This window comes from Prionailurus bengalensis, chromosome C1 (genome assembly GCF_016509475.1).
Source record: "Prionailurus bengalensis isolate Pbe53 chromosome C1, Fcat_Pben_1.1_paternal_pri, whole genome shotgun sequence".
Taxonomy (NCBI): domain Eukaryota; kingdom Metazoa; phylum Chordata; class Mammalia; order Carnivora; family Felidae; genus Prionailurus; species Prionailurus bengalensis.
In genome coordinates, this window is record NC_057345.1 from 106,186,719 (window position 1) to 106,206,841 (window position 20,123).

General features: G+C 40.7%; 1 protein-coding gene across 5 annotated transcripts in view; it reads left to right on the forward strand.

Annotated features, from left to right (window-relative positions):
• The first annotated feature begins 59 nt into the window (after window positions 1–59).
• The window catches only part of GABPB2 (GA binding protein transcription factor subunit beta 2), a 36,693-nt gene continuing 16,629 nt past the window's right edge, over window positions 60–20,123 (forward strand). For 2 of the 5 annotated variants that reach the window (XM_043576226.1, XM_043576228.1), the window contains exons 1-5: window positions 61–663; window positions 6,736–6,875; window positions 8,750–8,917; window positions 9,459–9,653; window positions 13,361–13,499. In XM_043576226.1, coding sequence (XP_043432161.1) covers window positions 6,768–6,875; window positions 8,750–8,917; window positions 9,459–9,653; window positions 13,361–13,499 — 610 coding nt within the window. In that variant the 5' untranslated portion in view covers window positions 61–663; window positions 6,736–6,767. Of the gene's footprint in view, window positions 664–6,735; window positions 6,876–8,749; window positions 8,918–9,458; window positions 9,654–13,360; window positions 13,500–20,123 lie in introns of all 5 variants that reach the window. The other 3 variants (XM_043576229.1, XM_043576230.1, XM_043576227.1) reach the window with 2 other exon arrangements.

The following is a 20,123-nucleotide window of genomic DNA, read 5'->3' on the forward strand; positions in this document are numbered from 1 at the left end:
GGCCCCTCAAAAAAGCCTCCGTTATTTGTTCCACTATTCTGAGCAGACACCAGGGCTCAACTTGAGCACAAAGCCAGGAACGTCTCCAACAGTTTCACCGGAGGCTGAGACGGAGAAAGTTTTCCCATCAATCCTAAGGCTGGCCCCGAGACAAGTTACCAAGAAGGTACAGGATCGACGCTGATACCGATTTGCCCTCTGCACGACGCCGGGCTCTTGGCGCCAAAACAAACCATCGGGTCCATCCCCCTACCGGAACTACACGACACGTAAGACACGTAACAACAATCCTCCGCCTCGCCAAATAGTCCTCTCTGGGTCGTCTCGGATACACGCTTTTCCACTTCAAAAGGCCTTCGGTGGAAAAAAAATGAGCCTCGGAGGTGCGCCGCTCTTCGGTTCTAATGGAAATGTGGGTTTTCTGGTCATTGTCTCCTCACAGATCCCTCCGCCAGAAATTGTAGTCGCTGAGTCTTCACTTCCGGGTCCGCCATCTTGTTGCCTCCATTTCTCCACGAGGGGGGGTTAAAGGCCCCCAAAATATGCATGTATGAAAAGGCCAAAAAGTAACCGTCAGTGACAGGGAGTCTTAACTAGAGAAGGAAACGGGACAAAACTGGCGGGCTCGGTGAAAGCGCGGCCGGCAGCGTCCCGGACGAGGAGGTGAGGGGGAAGAAGATGTGTACTCTGGGGGGCGTGAGGGCTGGAAGGGAGACTGCCGTGGGAAGGCGCACCGCGCCCACCCCAGCCCCGAACTTCTGGGTGCAGACTGAGCGGCGCCCCTTCACCGGAGCGGGGGCAGCTCGGGGAGGGGGACGAAGAGGAAGGGGATGCGGCCGGGAGGAAGGGGAGGGGACTGAGAGGAGGTGAAGAAGGGGGTGGGTGTAAGACCTGGGGCTGGGGAGCTGGACCCAGGGAAGCTAGGGCCACAGAGGTGACCGCTAGGGGGCAGCGCGGAGCTCAGCGCCCCCCGCCGGGCCAAGACCTTGGCTTACTACCCCCATTGACTTTTCTTCCTGAAGGACAATGTTGCTGTCTGCAACTGGAGGGTTTGTGATGGAGGAGAAAACGGGGACTCTCAACTGTCTGACTTCAGTAGTAGCTTAAAGATTTTGAGGGAGCTCAGTAATCTGCAAAAGCAGTAAGGGCCCCGCCCTCATTTGTGGCACAGTTGTTTGTACAGCTGGCTGCCCGGTGGAGACGTGTGCAAGAGAAAAAGAAAAATGGGTCGTCATACTGTGGTTTCTTCAATTCCATTTCTCCTTCTCGTTGCCTTTCTTCTGTTCTCACAGATTTCCTTGAGCCAGCAGAGATTATCCCATTCCCCTCCTTTTTCCCACAAGGACTTCTTTCTCTCTTAAACATCTACAGAAAAGGACGTTCTGTGGCTTACCTCCAACAATTTAACAACATTTTTGGCCGTCAGGGGCCATATTTTCCTAGTGCCATTTGACCCACCCAATCCAATAGAGATGTTATTAAGCATGTATTTTCATACACTCTTTAATAACAGTGAAAGAACTGCCCCACCCAAAATCTTTTTTTTTTTTTTTTTTTTTAGTGTTTATTTATTTTCAGAGAGAGATAGTGTGCAAACAGGGAAAGGGCAGAAAAAGAACGGGAGAGAGAATCCCAAGCAGGGTTCCCCCTGTCAGCTGCAGAGCCAGACTTGGGGCTCTGTCTTATGAATGGTGAGATCATAACCTGTGTGGAAACTAAGAGTGAGATGCTTAACAGAGGAGCCACCCAACCCCCTACCTCTCCTCCCCACAAATTCTTGTGTCAACAAATGTAATTATTCTATGATAATAAGAGTACTTTGTTGTCAACAGCGCATACACTTCATCAGTTATTAAAACAAACTTATCTAGGGGCACCTGGGTGGCTCAGTTGGTTAAGCATTTGACTTCAGCTCAGCCCAGGTCATGATCTCCCAGTTTGTGAGTTCAAGCCCTGGGTCGGGCTCTTTGCTGACAGCTCGGAGCTTGGAGCCTGCTTCAGATTCTGTGTCTCCCCCCCCCCCCCCCCCCCCCCGCCTTCCCCCACTCACATTCTGTCTCTCTCTCAAAAATAAATAAAGATTTTTTTTTTTAATTAAAAAACCACACTTATTTGGAGTTCCTGTGTGTTTGTTTGGGAGAGGGAGTGTGTACTTTGTTATTTTATTCATCTCCAAAATCCTAAGAGACAAGTTAGACCAGATTTTGTTTTGTTCTTCACTTCCGATATAGGAAAAGTAGAGGTATGTCCAGTAAGGGAGAATGTTTTCCCAGTGTTTTCAATAATCAGGGAGCTTGAAAGTGCCTCAAGCTCCTCTGGACTCTTTGGCCACATCTCTTGTCTGGTGGGTGTTGTCAGCATTTACATAGGATATGGGAGAAGGGAATACAGTCCCCCCAAAATGCTGCTGTTTTATTATTACTTTCTAAAGTTTTATTTATTTAAGCAATTGCTACACCCCATGTGGGGCTGGAACTCATGACCGTAAGATCAAGAGTTGCACACTCCTCTGACAACCAGCCATGAGCCCCAAAATACTATTTTAAAAATACATTTTAGGGGCGCCTGGGTGGCGCAGTCGGTTAAGCGTCCGACTTCAGCCAGGTCACGATCTCGCGGTCCGTGAGTTCGAGCCCCGCGTCGGGCTCTGGGCTGATGGCTCAGAGCCTGGAGCCTGTTTCCGATTCTGTGTCTCCCTCTCTCTCTGCCCCTCCCCCGTTCATGCTCTGTCTCTCTCTGTCCCAAAAATAAATAAAAAAAATAAATAAAAATACATTTTATTTTTAACTTTGGATAGATGCTTCAGGTTAACTCAAAAGGATGGAGGATAGGGGAGAAAAGAACCTTGAAGAGCACATTTCTAGACTTTTTTTTTTTTTAACAGTGATGAATATAACTCCCTACTTACATTCTAATCCCAAAGTTTAACTATATCTTTGTATAGTAAGAAATAAGGCTTTTCATGACCTATTTAAAGAATGGGATGACAGATGCCTGGGTGGCTCAGTTGGTTAAAGGTCCAGCTCTTGATTTTGGCTCAGGTCATGGTCTCATGATTTGTGAGTTTGAGCCCTGTTTGAGCCCCACTTCGGACTCAGTGCTGACAGCGTAGAGACTGCTTGAAGTTCTCTCTCTCTCTCTCTCTCTCTCTCTCTCTCTCAAAATAAACAACAAAAAAAGAATGGGATGACAAATCTGAGTCAATTGCCATTTAGAGGTACTGATCCATGAGTCACAAATATGATTAAAGAAAAACAATACAATTAATATATATATGAAGGCAGACTATAGTGAAAAAAATTGACTTCAAAAATACTTTGGAAGAGTTCACGTGCTAAAGACAACAGTTTCCATGGGATAAAATCAACTTATTTATATAAAGGATCTCGTTTTCTAGAAATATCAGCTTCCCTGGAATGTAAAGCAAACCAGATTTCTCCTTAGGCAGGTACCCCAACCTTCAACAGTATTTTTTTCGTGGTAAAGAACAGCTGAAATTTCACTATTAGGATACTTCTGGGATGCCTGGGTGGCTCAGTCAGTCCGTTAAGCGTCTGACTCTTGGTTTTGGCTCAGGTCATGGTCTCACGGTGCCTGAGTTCAAGCCCGCATCAAGTTACATGCAGACTGTGTGGAGCCTGCTTGGGATTCTCTCTCTCTCTGTCCCTCCCCAACTTGCGCTCTTTCTCACTCTCAAAATAAATTAATAAACTTAAAAAAAAAGAAAGATACTTCTGCTTTTTGCCAGCATGTCTTTCCCTTTGTGACCAGTTATTATGGAAGTGTTTAAGACTTGGTGATATACTGTGTATATCTATATCTACCTATCTATATATATATACATATGCCATATATACCATATGTGTATGTATGTACTATATATACCGTATATATATGTGTGTTATGTATGTATATATTATGTATACATACCATATATATATGTATGTATGTATATATATGTGTATAGTGTAATTTGAGAAAATGTGAGGGAGTCATTTATGACTAATGAACCTCCTAAAAATTGTTAAGTATTAGTAATATCATTAAATTGCAAGGCAATTTTGATATTTTAAAAGGAAGGTGATTACGGAGAAATACAAAGTATTGGTTTTCTATAATAAGGTTTTGCTATCATTTTTTTCTTTAGCATTTTCTTAAGTTGTGAAAACTGACATGTAGGTTATAGAAGTTTGCTATTAAAGTCCATCCTCTCCTTGTGAACATACTCATTCAAAGGGTCTGGACTGCAGTGTGAACTGTGCTCATTCTGAACACTCTCAGGTGGTCTCCTGGACACCCAGGTTTGAGGACAATGCTCTGGGATATAGATATGGAAGGTTAAATCACATGGTGGCTGAATGACTTGCCTAAGCTGATGAGCCTCAAATTTTCTGGTTTCAGGATTCATTTATATATATATATATATATATATATATATTTTAATGTTTTATTTATTTTTTTGAGAGTGAGAGACAGTGTGAGTGGGGGAGGGGCAGAGAGAGAGGGAGACACATAATCTGAAGCAGGCTCCAGGCTCAGCTGTCGGCACAGAGCCCGACACAGGGCTTGAACCCACGAACTGTGAGGTCATGACCTGAGCTGAAGTCTGATGCTTAACCAAGGAGTCACCCAGGTACCCAGGTAAGTGAGTCCAGGTCCACCCTTGGACTCATTTATATTCTTAAAAATTATTGAGGACACCAATGTGTTATATCTGTTGGTACTTAACTATTTTCAAAATTAATTTTTATTTATTTTTTAACTATGACAGGTACTTGTTTGAAATTACTTCATATTTCCTGATGTGTTTTATTTTCTTGCAAGAGAGTGTGTGTGTGCAAGGGGAGCCGGTGGGGGAAGGAGAAAGAAACTCTTAAGCAGCCGCTACGCTCAGTGCGGAGCCCAATCTGGCTTGATCTCAGGACAGTCAGATCATGACCTCAGGTGAAATCAGGAGTCAGATTCTTAACTGGTTGAGCCACTCCGGTGCTCTTGGAAATTAATTTAAAAATGTTCATTCATTAAAATACAATCATAAATCCTGTACGTGTTAACATAAATAACACATTTTTATAAGAAATGTATCTTCCGAGTTAAATAATGAGAAGAATGGCATTGTTTTGTTTTTGCAAATCTTTCTAACCTCTGGCTTAATAGACAACAGCTGCAGTGGGGCGCCTGGGTGGCTCAGTTGGTTGAGCGTCTGACTTCAACTCAGGTCACGATCTCACTTTTGGTGGGTTTGAGCCCTGTGGTGGACTCTGTGCTGACAGTTCAGAGCCTGGAGCCTGCTTTGGATTCTGTGTCTCCCTCTCCCTGTCCCTCCCCTGCTTGCACTCTATCTCTGTCTCTCAAAAGTGAATGAACATTGAAAAAAAAAAACAACAGCTGCATATCTACTATTGCATGTAATCTGTTGCAATATGTACTTGGAAAAAGGAATATTTTAATAGCTTTTTTGGGTAATTCTGGTGTTCTTCTTTGATTCTACACAAAAACTGTACAAACTAATGATTTCTTAAAAGTTACTTGCAGTGAAGAATCTGAAACCATATGAATGAAATTATTATACTCTGTTACCTTAAAACCAACTGCTCTTTCACTTTAAAGTATTGTTTTTACTTGTACGTGATTTTATAACATGCATTGGTCATTTGAAAAATATTGGTTCTGCAAATTACGCAGATCATCCAAAAGTTGATGCATTTTATTTTACAATATTAAAAAATCACATTCATTAGTATCATAACTAATTTCATCAGAAAACTTTATAGTAAGCTGTTAACTCATGGTGGTGGATTTGTTTCCCAAAATTCTAATTTTGCTTGAAAGCTCTAATTATAATTAATAAATGAACACTGCCAATTGTTTTCCTCGAAGTGGCAGGTTCACTTTATTCATTTTTGAAAAAGTTTCTGCTGTATAACTAAGTCTCAATATCCTTGGATTGTCTATTCATCATTCTTTGGTGTGACATAACATTTTTTTTAAAGTTTATTTACTTATTTTGAGAGAGAGAGAGAGGGAGTGCTCATGGGAGTGGGGCAGGGGCAGAGAGAGAGGGAAAGAAAGAATCCCAAGCAGGCTCCCCACTGTCAGCACAGAGCCCAACATGGGGCTGGGATCTCACAAATCATGAGATCATGACCCAAGTCAAGGTCAAGAGTCAGATGCTTAACCAGCTGAGCCACCCAGGCACCCTTGACGTACATTTCTACCCACAGTTGTTTCAAAGGGATGAAATGCTGTTTTTGATTCCTTAAGCTAGAGAGGTGGTAATGTGTTGCACAGGTTTCCAAAGTATTTTTCTGAATACTGAACATTAAGGAACTATTGTTTAGGGCCTAAACTTTTCCAAATATCTGATTGTGTTAGATGAGGTGGAGAGAAAGTGCCATACTGGGTAGTCAGCTTGAGAAATATCTTACATATATTTAAATTTTTTTTCAACGTTTTTTATTTATTTTTGGGACAGAGAGAGACAGAGCATGAACGGGGGAGGGGCAGAGAGAGAGGGAGACACAGAGTCGGAAACAGGCTCCAGGCTCCGAGCCATCAGCCCAGAGCCTGACGCGGGGCTCGAACTCACAGACCGCGAGATCGTGACCTGGCTGAAGTCGGACGCTTAACTGACTGCGCCACCCAGGCGCCCCAAGAAATATCTTACATATATTTAAGTGCAAGAGGTCTTCTCAGAGCATTTTACAGGCAGCTTTCCTTGTGTTTGAATTATAGCTTCCTGAAAACTTTTGTTCCTATGCATAAAGATGTCTTTGGTGGACTTGGGGAAGAGGTTACTAGAAGCGGCAAGAAAAGGCCAAGATGATGAAGTGAGAACATTGATGGCAAATGGCGCCCCATTCACCACAGACTGGGTAAGCTCTTTTCATTATTCCCAATGTGTGCTGTTGCCAATTTCTTTTTTCCCCCCAAACATTTAATTTTTTTAATTATTTTTTTAAAGTTTATTTATTTATTTTGAGAGAGAGATTGAGCATGTGAGCAGGGGATGAGGTGGGGGGGGGGGCGGGGGAGAGAATCCCAAGCAGGCTTCACTCTGTCAGTGCAGAGCCCCATGCAGAGCTTGAACCCATGAACTGTGAGATCCTGACCTGAGCCAAAATCAAGAGTCGGACACTTAACCGACTGAGCCACCCAGGCGTCAAAGATTTTTTTTTTTAAGTAATCTCTATACCCAATGTGGAGCTTGAACTCACAACCCCAAGATCAAAAGTTGCACACTCTACGGACTGAGCTAGCCAGGTGTCCCCCAACCTTTTTCTTAAAGGCTGAACATACTGTATTGCCTTTTCTCATTCCCTTTCTGCTTCATTCTCCTACAAGAGTTTTGTTTTCTTCGTTTTACCTAAATACTTCTTTTAGTTTTCCAAATTGAAAGATTCTCCTGTGGATATATATAGATGGTAATTGTAAGGTATTATATACTTGTGATTTTCCATAATGTTTCTTAGAGTATTTTCTGAAGGTTTAATTCTCCCTGGAGTGTACTTAGGTTATAGGCTTCTGTAATTAGCTAAAAATTAAAATCAGTATAATAAGAGTGCATTTCTAGACTAATAAACTACTTGTTTCCTTTTCTCTAAAGTATCCCGGTTAATAAGGAATAGTCTAGGCATTTGTTACCTTTTTACCAGTGTTAAAATACATTAAGAGGAAGGTGTTAATTTCATGAGCCTAAACAGCCAGCTTGAAGAGCAGTTTCAGAAGATCCAGGTCCAGGTTATAATGTGGACTTGCTAAGCATTCATGGATTTTATAAGCAGTATCTAATTTAATTAAAAAAAAATTTTTTTAATGTAATCTCTGCACACAACATGGGTCTCAAACTCACAACCCCGAGATCCAGTCACGTGATCTACCAGCCGAGCCAGCCAGGCGCAGGCATTGCCTAATTTGAACAATTTGATGAGCCAGTGTCCTCTATGCTGGGGTGATTAATTCATAGCTTTAGAGGTCAGCGGATTGTTAGCACTTCACAAAAAGGAAGAAAAGGAAACCTATGAGATTAGCATTTCTATAAATAGACCTGAAAAGAGCAATGTGAATTAAATCCAGTCAGGCAGAAAGGCTGAATATATAAGAAAGGCAAAGAAGCAACATAGGCTTAAAATAAAGAACGTAACAGGAAGAAAGGAATAGATCTCTGGCCAAAGTGGCCAAAGATAGATAACTCTTGAAAGATGTACTTTGAGATGATACAGACATATTGCTATTTGACAATAGCTTATTGCTGTTCACATGCCATTGCTAAAATTTTAGCACCTCTTCATCTCATCAGTCTTTTTGCTTTGTTTTACGGTGGCAACAGACTTCTATTCCAACCAATTAAATTTTTACCCCAAATTTCTCACTAACTTTCTAGCCTCTGCCCTTTTCCTAAGAATTCTTTTGAATTTGCCTATCCCTTACCTTTACCCCAATGCAGAATGTTCCTGTTTATCCATTTTTTTTTACCTTCTTCTAAACCTTGCTTAACATCATGTCCTTTGGAGAATCTCACCTGGTAACTCCACCTGACTTAAATCCATTAGCACTTATTTAATTGGTGGGATGTTTATTTGCCTGTTAGTATATTAAGCTCTTAATTAATATTCTTTACTCCTATTGGCCACCCAGATTCTCTCTCCAAGGACAGGAACCATAGACTGTACCTCTTGTTCATTTGTGTCTCTCAATGATTTAGGACTCTGCACACGGTTGATACTCAATGAGTATTATTTTCCCACAGCTTGGAACATCACCCCTCCACCTTGCAGCCCAGTATGGTCATTATTCCACAGCAGAAGTGCTCCTTCGAGCAGGCGTTAGCAGGGATGCCCGGACCAAAGTGGACAGGACCCCCTTGCACATGGCTGCAGCTGACGGACATGCCCACATCGTGGAACTGCTTGTTAGGGTAATAGTGGTGGATCTATATTGTAAAAAAGATATCCACCTCCCTGTCTTCTTACTTGAATGGGTGGTAGGAAACTAGGCTGGGAGAGATTAAGTTTAGGACAGTTCATAGCACAGACTTGCATCTCTTTCAAGAGTCGTCATGGCTATGAGGATCGGGTTGCCTAATCTTTTACAGGCTAAGCAGACTTTATTGATTTTTCTTCATTCCCTTCTGCAGGTGTTCTCTTTACTTATGCCTGTTTTTCTAGGTGCTCAGCTCTCTGTTAATAAATGCGACAAAAAAATCTGCTCTTTTCTCCTTCCTTTCCCATCTGTTATAATTTCCCCGTTGTCCTTAGAAGACCTATTCATTGAAGACATTATGTCTGTCATCATTCAGGAGAATTTGAAGAATGCTTTTCCCTTTGATATGTCTTAAACGTGATCTAAATTTGAATATGTGTAATCTCCATGGAAATCCTCTCTATTTGGGTTTTGGGATCTTGCACCTGTGCTACTGTAACCAGTGTCTGTTTCAAACAATTACTATTGTGTGACAGAACGGTGCAGATGTGAATGCCAAGGACATGCTGAAGATGACAGCTTTACATTGGGCCACAGAGCACCACCATCGAGACGTTGTGGAGCTGCTTATCAAGTATGGAGCTGACGTGCATGCTTTCAGCAAGTTTGATAAATCTGCCTTTGACATAGCCCTGGAGAAAAAGAATGCTGAGATTCTGGTCATCCTTCAGGTCTGGTTCTTTTTATACCCCTAGAGTATATTGTAACTCAAGTTAAGGATTTTTTGTAGGAGCTGACTCAAAATTGAATTTTCTATATCTTATCAAGATAGTACATCTGATATGTCTCAATCTTGTGACTCACTGTCGTTAGTATTTTTTTTAACCTTTATTTATTTAAAAAAATTTTTTTAATGTTTATTTTTATGAGAGAGAGACAGAGCACGAGCAGGGGAGGGGCAGAGAGAGAGGGAGACACAGAATCTGAAGCAGGCTCCAGGCCCTGAGCTGTCAGCACAGAGCCTGACGCAGCGTTCAAACTCACAAACTGCAAGATCATGACCTGAGCTGAAGTCAGACACTTAACTGACTGAGCCACCTAGGCGCTCCAGTATTTCTTTTTTTTTTTAATGTTTATTTATTTTTGAGAGAGAGAGAGATAGAGCACGAGGTGAGGAGGGACAGAGACAGAGAGAGAGACAGACAGACAGACAGAATCCAAAGCAGGCTCCAGGCTCCAGGCTCCGAGCTGTCAGCACAGAACCCAACGTGGGACTTGAGCTCACAAATCATGAGATCAGGACCTGAGCCAAAGTTGGACTCTTAACCAACTGAGCCACCCAGGCACTCCAAAAGTTTATGATTTAGGGGTGCCTGGATGGCTCAATTGGTGAAGCATCAGACTCTTTTTTTTTTTTTAAGTTTATTTATTTATTTTGAGAGAGAGAGAGAAAGCATGTGCAGGGGAGGGGCAGAGAGAGGGAGAGAGAGAGAATTCTAAGCAGGCTCCATACCGTCAGTGCAGAGCCCAGTGTGGGACTCGAATTCACAAACCCTGAGATCATAACCTGAACTGAAGTCACTTAACCAACTGAACCACCCAGGTACTCTGTTATTGGTATCTTAAAAAAAAGTAGCATTCTATAGAGCCCTGAATTATTCACGGTGATTGAAGAGTAGTATTGTGGCTAGTATAAAAACAAGATTTCTTTGGTTTTAGAGTGTTTTTTTTCTCCATGAAAATTTCCCTTTTCTTTTTTTTTTTTTTTTTTAATTTTTTTTTTTTCAACATTTATTTATTTTTGGGACAGAGAGAGACAGAGCATGAACGGGGGAGGGGCAGAGAGAGAGGGAGACACAGAATGGGAAACAGGCTCCAGGCTCCGAGCCATCAGCCCAGAGCCCGACGCGGGGCTCGAACTCCCGGACCGCGAGATCGTGACCTGGCTGAAGTCGGACGCTTAACCGACTGCGCCACCCAGGCGCCCCGAAAATTTCCCTTTCTAATTGAGCGTGACTTGGGACTAAAAGCCTCTTTATGTTTTCTGAATGTACATCAACTGATACGAGGCAGTACATAGCTCTAACACATATTGAGTCATAAGGAAGCCATCTCAGAATTTAAAAGGAGCTGTGATTATTTCACCCCTTAATTTCTTAATCCAGCACTTGTATATCAGGGAGTAATAGGATGAAGGATACAAAGGTTGGTAAGACATGCCTGCCCTTGGAGTGTTTACAGTGTGATGAAGGTAAGGATAAGAAATCAAGCATTACAGGGGGGCGCCTGGGTGGCGCAGTCGGTTAAGCGTCCGACTTCAGCCAGGTCACGATCTCGCGGTCCGTGAGTTCGAGCCCCGCGTCGAGCTCTGGGCTGATGGCTCAGAGCCTGGAGCCTGTTTCCGATTCTGTGTCTCCCTCTCTCTCTGCCCCTCCCCCGTTCATGCTCTGTCTCTCTCTGTCCCAAAAATAAATAATAAATGTTGAAAAAAAAAAAATTAAAAAAAAGAAATCAAGCATTACAATATTACATTGATACATTGGTATTTATCGAGCATTGCAGGGCCTCAGAAGAGGGAGTATGAATGATGCTTAATGCAAAGATTAAAGTGTATATAGAGAGGCGCCTGGCAGTTTCACTCAGAAGATCATGTCACTCTTGATCTTGGGGTCATGAGTTTGAGCTCCACACTGAGTGCAGAGATTACTGGGGGAAAAAAAAAAAAAAAAAAAAAAATATATATATATATATATATATATATATATATATATATATATATATGTAGAACATGAACTGAGTTTTAAAGAAGTAGGCAGAGAAGTAAGAAAATTATATTCTAGGCTAGAAAAAGAGCAAGCCAATGGCATAGAGGTATGAAAGGATATGGGATGTTCAAGAAAGCATATGTTTTGTGACTAGAGATTGAGCAAGGGAAATGGAGTTTGGGAGTGGAAGGAGCTAAGGCTTAAGGGTTAGGCAGAGTTTTGAGTGTAGGGCTGTTACATGCAAAAGAGTTTAGACTATTTTATGGGTAATGGGGATCCAATAGAAGCTTTTAAATAGAAAATTGAGATTTCTTTTTTTTTTTTAAAGTAAGCTTTACGTCCAACGTGGGGCTTGAACACAGGACCGTGAGATTAATAGGAGTCCCATGCTTTACCAACTGAGCCAGCCAGGCACCCCCATTTTTAAAAATTTTTAAATATTTTATTTATTTTTTAAGCTTTTTTTTTTTTTAAGTTTATTTATTTTGAGAGAGAGAGAGTGAGCGGGGGAGAGGCAGACAGAGAGGGAGAGAGAGAATCCCACTGTCAGTGTGGAGCCTGATGTGGAGCTTGAACTCATGAAAGTATGAGATCATGACCTCAGCGGAAATCAAGAGTCAGTTGCTCAACCGACTGAGCCACCAAGGTGCTCCTGTGAATTGTTTTTGTTGTTTTTTTTTAAAGATGATCATTTGGAGTGTGGTACACAGACCTGAGAGAAAAGATACTCAATGTGACTTTCATTAGGCCAGGGAAGGGCCAGTAGGGGCTTGAATTAAGGAAACAATAGTGGAGTATAGAAGAAGAGGCAGATTCAAGAAGGAATTTAACAGTAAGCAGAGAATGGATAATCTGTTTCACCTGAAGCTATTGGTCATAGGGATAATTATATGTAAAAAATAGGTAGCCATTTCTGTTGCATTTTCAGGGGTTTGTTTTTCCTGGCAGATGGTTCCCTGTAGACTGGTTGTACTCTTCAACTTTAATTCCTTATTTAGAGCTCTTTCATAACTGGACTTTTGAAGTAGATACTATGCTTGTAGAAAACTGCTTCTGAAAGTTAGAAAATTAGATAAGCATCTTTACACCTAAATTGTACAAATACCCCTGGAAGCAAAAGTGCAGGTATGGCACTAGACTTTAAAATCTAGCACTCATTTATTTGCTTGTTATATATTCTCTTAGGAATTTCTTCACTGGCAAAGTGGAACAAGTAGTTGGACAAAACTCTGGAGAATATTGTTCTCTGTAGATTCGCTGTAGGGATCTCTTGCTAGCACATTGACTTGTACATAATTAATTGATCGTAGAGTTTTAGAGCTGCAAATTACTTTTTAGGCCACTTCCCTCATTTTCCAAATAAAAAACAAGATCCAGACAGGTAAAGTGAATTGTCTAGAAGTTTTTACAAGTAATACACTTTTTTGCAAATAATAACACTTCTTTTTTTAAAATTAGAAATAAACTTGGGAAAGCAGCCTAACATCTTTGTTGCCCTGGTCTGGAAAAACAAAACAAAACCAGTAGTCTTAATGAGAACTCTGAGCTCCCTGGGACATTGTGTGCCACAACTAGTTCTGCTCCACAGGGCACTGGGGTGCAGCGGCTGCTCAGTGACTGTATAACTAAAGCTAACGAGCTCTGACTTTGAACTATCCTGACTTGCTTTGTAGGAAGCGATGCAGAATCAGGTGAATGCTCATCCCGAGAGAGCCAACCCTATGACTGTGGCCACCCCATTCATCTTCACATCTGGAGAAGTTGTCAACCTCGCCAGCCTTGTTTCTTCAACCAACACCAAAACAACCTCAGGTGATATCTTGATAACATGGCATTTATTTTAGACTTGAAATTAACACAACCCCTGTTTTTCCTATGAGATGAATGGATAGCCTGTCCTTTGTTGAAATATGTAACAAATAGAAGATTTATAATAAATTTTAAAGCTAATGCACTTTTTCTTTCTTGGGGAAGGGAAGATCATACACAGGGATTATACATGAGTGCTCACTATATTAAAAGTAAAATAGTTTACAGATTAATCTGTGGAAGGGTTATATGTAACCACAAAATGAAAATATAAGGGTATTTTGGCATGGTACCATTAAGGAAAACAGTTAAGTACCATAGTCTAAAATGTGACAAATAAACCAGAATAAACATAAATAGGTGTTGGAGTGCTGCTATAAAAGAGGTACATGTGATTATTTGAATAAAGTGTAAGAGCTTCGATTTGCAATCTTGGGAACATATGTAACAACAAAATAGAGAAAAACATCTTTTGAGATCCTTATGTTTTTAACAAAAACATCGATCTAAAACAAATAGGGGTGCCTAGGTAGTTCAGTTGGTTAAGTGTCTGACTCTTGATTTTGGCTCAGGTCGTGATCTCACGGTTCATGAGTTCAAGCCCCACATCGGGTTCTGCACTGACAGTATAGAGCCTGCTTGGGATTCTCTATCTCTCCCTCTCTCTCTGCCCCTCCCCCACTTGCTCTTTCCAAAACCAAATGTAAATAAACATTTTTAAAAAATAACAAATCAATTTGAGGGGCGTCTGGATGGCTCAGTCGCTTGTGTGCAACTTCGGCTCAGGTCATGATCTCACGGTTCGTGAGTTTGAGCCCCGCATCAGGCTCTGTGCTGACAGCTCAGAGCCGGGAGCCTGCTTTGGATTCTGTTTCTCCCTCTCTCTGCCCCTCCCCTTCTCTGTCTCTTTCAAAAATAAACAAACATTAAAAAAATAAAAAGCAATTTGAGCTATTTTCAACATTTCCTTACATATATTTGTTTTACAGTGAGGGGACTTGTGTCTTCATTTAAATAAATTTTCCAACTGACTTGGTTTCTTTTTCTGTTTCTGACTTTCATTTAAAAATAAGACATTGCGGGCTGCCAGGGTGTCTCAGTCAGTAAAGCGTCCAACTTTGGTTCAGGTCATGATCTCATGGTTTGTGGGTTTGAGCCCTACATCGGGCTCTGTGCTAACAGCCCAGAGCCTGGGGTCTGCTTCAGATTCTGTGTCTCCCTCTCTCTCTGCCCTTCCCCTACTTACGCGCGCTCTCTCTCTCTCTCTCTCTCTCTGTCTCAAAAATAAATAAACATTTTTAAAATTTAAAAAAAAAAAAAAAGGACATTGTATTCCTAGTTAAGTTTATATAATATCAAAGGAAGACCGTGAATGAAGTATTATTATGGAAAGACAGTGTGGCAAAAAGAAACAAGCATATACATGATATGCATAGAATTTTACATTTAGAACTGCATTCAAATACTGATTTATTGACTGCATGCTTGACCTTGGGAAAACCTTTGTCTAAGCCTTCTTTACTTATCTACAAAATTGGGATATAATAATACATACTTTATGAGGTGGTTGTGAGACTTCAAGTGAGATTTGTATTTCCATTTTATAGCAGGACTTCAGTAATAGTATTAAATGAAAATGTAACTTCTCAATGAAAGTTAATTCAGTTATGCCCTCAGGGGGGCAGTAGAGACCTTCATTTTGTAGGCCATCGACTATCATTTAAAATCACTGTGCTTTGCTTTCAGCCGGATGATTCAAAAGGTTTAGCTTAAAAATAAGTATACATATAATCAGAATATTCACAGCTTTTTGGATTTGTTGTGGTTCAGGCCACAGTGATTAGAGCAAATGCCTTTATAATCCAAAAGTCTTTAGAAGCTAGTAAAGTTAGGGGTGCCTGGGTGGCTCAGTAGGGTAAGGCTCAGAGCATGATCTCACGTTTCATGGGTTCAAGCCCCGCATTGGGCTCCGTGCTGATGATGTGGAGCCTGCTTGAGATTCTCTCTTTCTCTCTCTCCCCCAATCTCTACCCCTCCTCTGCTCTCTCTCTGTCTCGAAATAAATAAATAAACTTTAAAAAAATTAAAAAAAAAAAGAAGCTAGTTAAGTTATATGTTCACAAATATGTGAAAGGAACTAGAGTTGATAATCTAATTATTGAAATTCTTCAGACCCTGACCTGAAATGATAAGCAAAGTTGAAGACATTTAGAATAGAGCTTCTTAGCCTTGTTTGCCATGGGCCTCTATTGTGTTCATCATGTTGCTTTTAGCAGACCTATCATTTCTCTCTTCTGTATGTTGCCGACCACAAATTAAGATAATAGACCTGATCTCTCCAGTGTTGTCTTACGCATGAAACAATTCTACCTAGCTCTTCCCCTTCAGGGGAGATAATCAGTGCAGATAAAAGAGATGAGAAAAGTTATAAGACAAATTCAGGTTGTATTACTCAATTGGGTTAAAGGATTTTCTTTTCCCGAATGGTGGGTGGCTTGTTTCCCATCGTCCAGTGATATTTTTTTCATCCAGTAATATTTTTAAGAATTAACTGAAAGGGAGGGGCTACCACACATACACAAGAAGAATTAACTGACATTATCCTAGAATTATCATTTTGATGGATATTTTTGATAAAATTCAGATTATAAAGCTTGCTTTCATTTTTCCATTTGTGACTAAAGATATCACTGATCATCAGTGCTACCATCAAACTGCAGCCATTCAAAAAGGCAGCTAGACTAAATTAAACATTAACCAGGGCAAAACAAAGTTATGGAGATGAATTTCCTATTTCTGTAGGATCATAAGATGTACTCCAAAGTCAAATATAAATAGCTTGTATTAGTTCATAAGGAGTACAGGCTTTGGAATGTAATGAATTGCATTCTAATCTGGGCTCTGACATTTACTACCTGTGTGATGTGGGCAAGTTATGTAGTTTTTCTGGATCTAGTTTTCACCAACTCATTGAAATTGCCTAGCTTACCATAGCACACTCCCCTAAGTGGTGGCATAGAGTTTGTCGAAGCCACATTCTGAATTGGTAACAAGAGTCTTCACTGATAATGTCATTTCATTTCAAAACAACAGCATCCATGCACATTTTACTTTATTTGATGTTGGGCCTTATATTGAGGAGAAGGAAGCAATATTGTTTAACAGTAAAGTACCTTGTTTTCCTAGAATTCACTGGGATAAGTCTGAGGAGATCATTGGTATCATCTCTTTTCAGTTTCAACTGTGCATGTCAGAATACTAAACCCAATTTCTCACAAATGTTCTTTCTTCATTTTGCTGTTGAGTGGACTTAGGTAAGTTAGTAATCAAAGGGAGAACACCCTTAGCCTGGTATCATCATGTACTGAAAAGTATATAATACTTTCTCAAAAGTAGTTTTACCTAGCTTTTCTACTTTAGCTGAGTGACCTATCTGAGGTTTGGCCTACTTGAACTTTAATTATAACAGCTGTGTGTGTGTGTGTGTGTGTGTGTGTGTTTTAACTCTGGTAAAATAATAACAACTTTGTTTTTGGATTTCTAGTAACTTATTGCCATATACATTCTACCCTCCTCGAGGGATATATATATATATATATATATATATATATATATATATATACAGTAAAACCTTGGTTTGCAAGCATAATTTGTTCCCTAAACACGCTTATAATCCAAAGCACTTGTATATCAAAGTGAATTTCCCCATAAGAAATATTGGAGGGGCGCCTGGGTGGCTCAGTCGGTTAAGTGTCCGGCTTCAGCTCAGGTCATAATCTTGTGGTTCATGGGTTCAAGCCCCATGTCAGGCTCTGTGCTGACAGCTCAGAGGCTGGAGCCTGCTTTGGATGCTGTGTCTCCCTCTCTCTCTGCCCCTCCCTTGCTCATGCTCTGTTTTTCTCTTTCTCTATCTCTCAAAAATAAACATTAAAAAAAAACAAAAAACAAAACTGGAAACTCAGATGATTCATTCTACAACCCCAAAATATTCATATAAAAATTATTATAATACTGTAATACAAATTAATAAAGAAAATATTTATATATTTTATCGATAAAATAATATAAACAAATAAAATAATATAAACAATAGTATTTATAAAATATTAATAAATAAAACAAAATATAAAGAAAAATAAACACATTAACCTGTACTTCCCTTTGAAAATCTTCATGGCTGGTGTGAGGGAGACAAGAAAGAGAAGAGGTTATTTTGTAGGACGACTTTCACTATCACTAATGGAATCACTGCTTTCCTTTGGCTCAGTGGAATCTTTTCCTGCATGAGGGCCATTGTATATGTTTGCACAGATGTTGACTACAATACAGTATTCATAAACTCTTTGTTACTGTATTTAATGTAACTGGCAATAAGGCAGCAGAGGAAAAGGTCCATATCTGCAGGCAGCCTGACCTAGAATGAAGCAAAGCATTCCTAAGCTTACTCTTGTATGGAAAAGCAAAGGACTGTCTATAAGTGCTTGGAAGTGACAAAAAATACACTAGTGCCAGTTGTGGGCACCTTCCAACGTTCTGAAATATCATTGATTTCTGCCAAATATTGCCCCTGAGACCAAGCATCCAAGCATGGGAGACAATCACCCACAATGCTGCTGTGAGAAAGAGAGGAGAGAGGAGACCCATTGGCCCAGTTGTGATCATGTGATGTTTGGTGTCACATAGTACTCGTATTGCAAGACATCACTTGTTTATCAAGTGAAAATTTATTAGATATGTTTGCTGGTCTTGTGGAACACTCACAGAACAACCTACAATTCCAGGTGTTACTGTATATATATCTAAAAATTGTTCCTTGTGTCATTGGTGAGGTTTTTTTTTTTAATATTTATTTATTTTTGAGAGAGAGAGACAGAGAGAGACAGAGTGCAAGCAGGGGAGGAGGAGAGAGAGACAGAGACAGAATCCAAAGTAGGCTCCAGGCTCTGAGCTGTCAGCACAGAACCCAATGTGGGGCTCGAACTCACGGACCATGAGATCATGACCTGAGCCAAAGTCAGATGCTTAACCGACTGAGCAACCCGGGCACCCCCTCATCTGTGACTTCTTATGTCAGTGTTTGGTATGATAAGTTGAGTGATGGGAAAAGCATGAATTTAGTAGGAACATTAGAGAATATAGCTGGATCTTGCTCTGCATGAAGTTATGGGATAGACATCCATTCCTTTCTGGAGGTCAGGCACTCTGTGTTCCACTCAGACTGTTTGGTTCCCTGCATATTTTATGAAAGAATTAGAATAAACAGGGTTATCATCACTATCTCCACCTAATCAACCACTGCCACCGTCATCATGCAAAAGCTTTGAGTAAGATCATTTGTAGCTGGGACGCCCAGCTAGCTCAGTCGGTAGAGCATACAACTCTTGGTCTCAGGGTTATGAGTTTTTGCCCCAAATTGGATGCAGAGATTACTAAAAAAATAAATAAATTTAAAAGAAGATAGTTTGGGGGCGTCTGGGTGCCTCAGTCAGTTAAGTGTGTGATGCTTGACCTTAGTTCAGGTCTTGATCTCAGGGTGGTGAGTTCAAGCCCCGCACTGGGCTCAGTGCTGGACATGGAGCCTACTTAAAAAGAAGATAATTTGTAGCTATTAAGAGTACTATACAAGAAATCCACCTTTTTTTTTTTTTTAATTTTAATGTTTATTTATTTTTGAGAGACAGAGAGAGAGCACAAGGAGGAGAGGGAGACACAGAATCCAAAGCAGGCTCCAGGCTCTGAGCTGTCAGCATAGAGCCCGATGCAGGGCTCAAACCCACAAATCGTGAGATCATGACCTGAGCCAAAGTTGGTCGCCCAACCTACTGAGCCACCCAGGTGCCCCAGAAATCCACCTTTTTAAGGCAAATCTTCTGAAATTTAAATTTATAAACCAGTTAAATTACCTACATTAATCATATCAGAAAAGGATCCTTTGCTCTGTGGAAGGATTTATTACAAAGAGTGTTAAATGGGAATTTCTTTATTTTACAGATAACTGGAAGTTTGATAGACAAAAGGCTGGAAAGAATCTTTAAGCATAGGTAGTGAGAAAACATAAAAATCAAGAGTACATTGAAAGGGCACCTGGGTGGCTCAGTCAGTTGAGTGTCCAACTTTGGTCACGATCTCATGATTTGTGAGTTTGACCCCCACATCGGGCTTGCTGCTGTCAGGACAGAGCCCACTTTAGATACTTGTCTCCCTCTCTTTCTTCCCCTCCTCTGTTTGTACTCTTTCAAAAATAAATAAAACATTTAAAAAAATTACTTAAAAAGTATTGGGACTCCTAGCTGGCTCATTCAGTAGAGCATGTGACTGTTGGTCTCGGGGTTTTAAGTTCCATCCCCACATTGGGTGTAGAGATTACTTAAAATCTTTTTCTTTTTTTTTCAACGTTTATTTATTTTTGGGACAGAGAGAGACAGAGCATGAATGGGGGAGGGGCAGAGAGAGAGGGAGACACAGAATCGGAAACAGGCTCCAGGCTCTGAGCCACCAGCCCAGAGCCCGACGCGGGGCTCGAACTCACGGACTGCGAGATCGTGACCTGGCTGAAGTCGGACGCTTAACCGACTGTGCCACCCAGGCGCCCCGAGATTACTTAAAATCTTAAAGAAAATTAAGAGT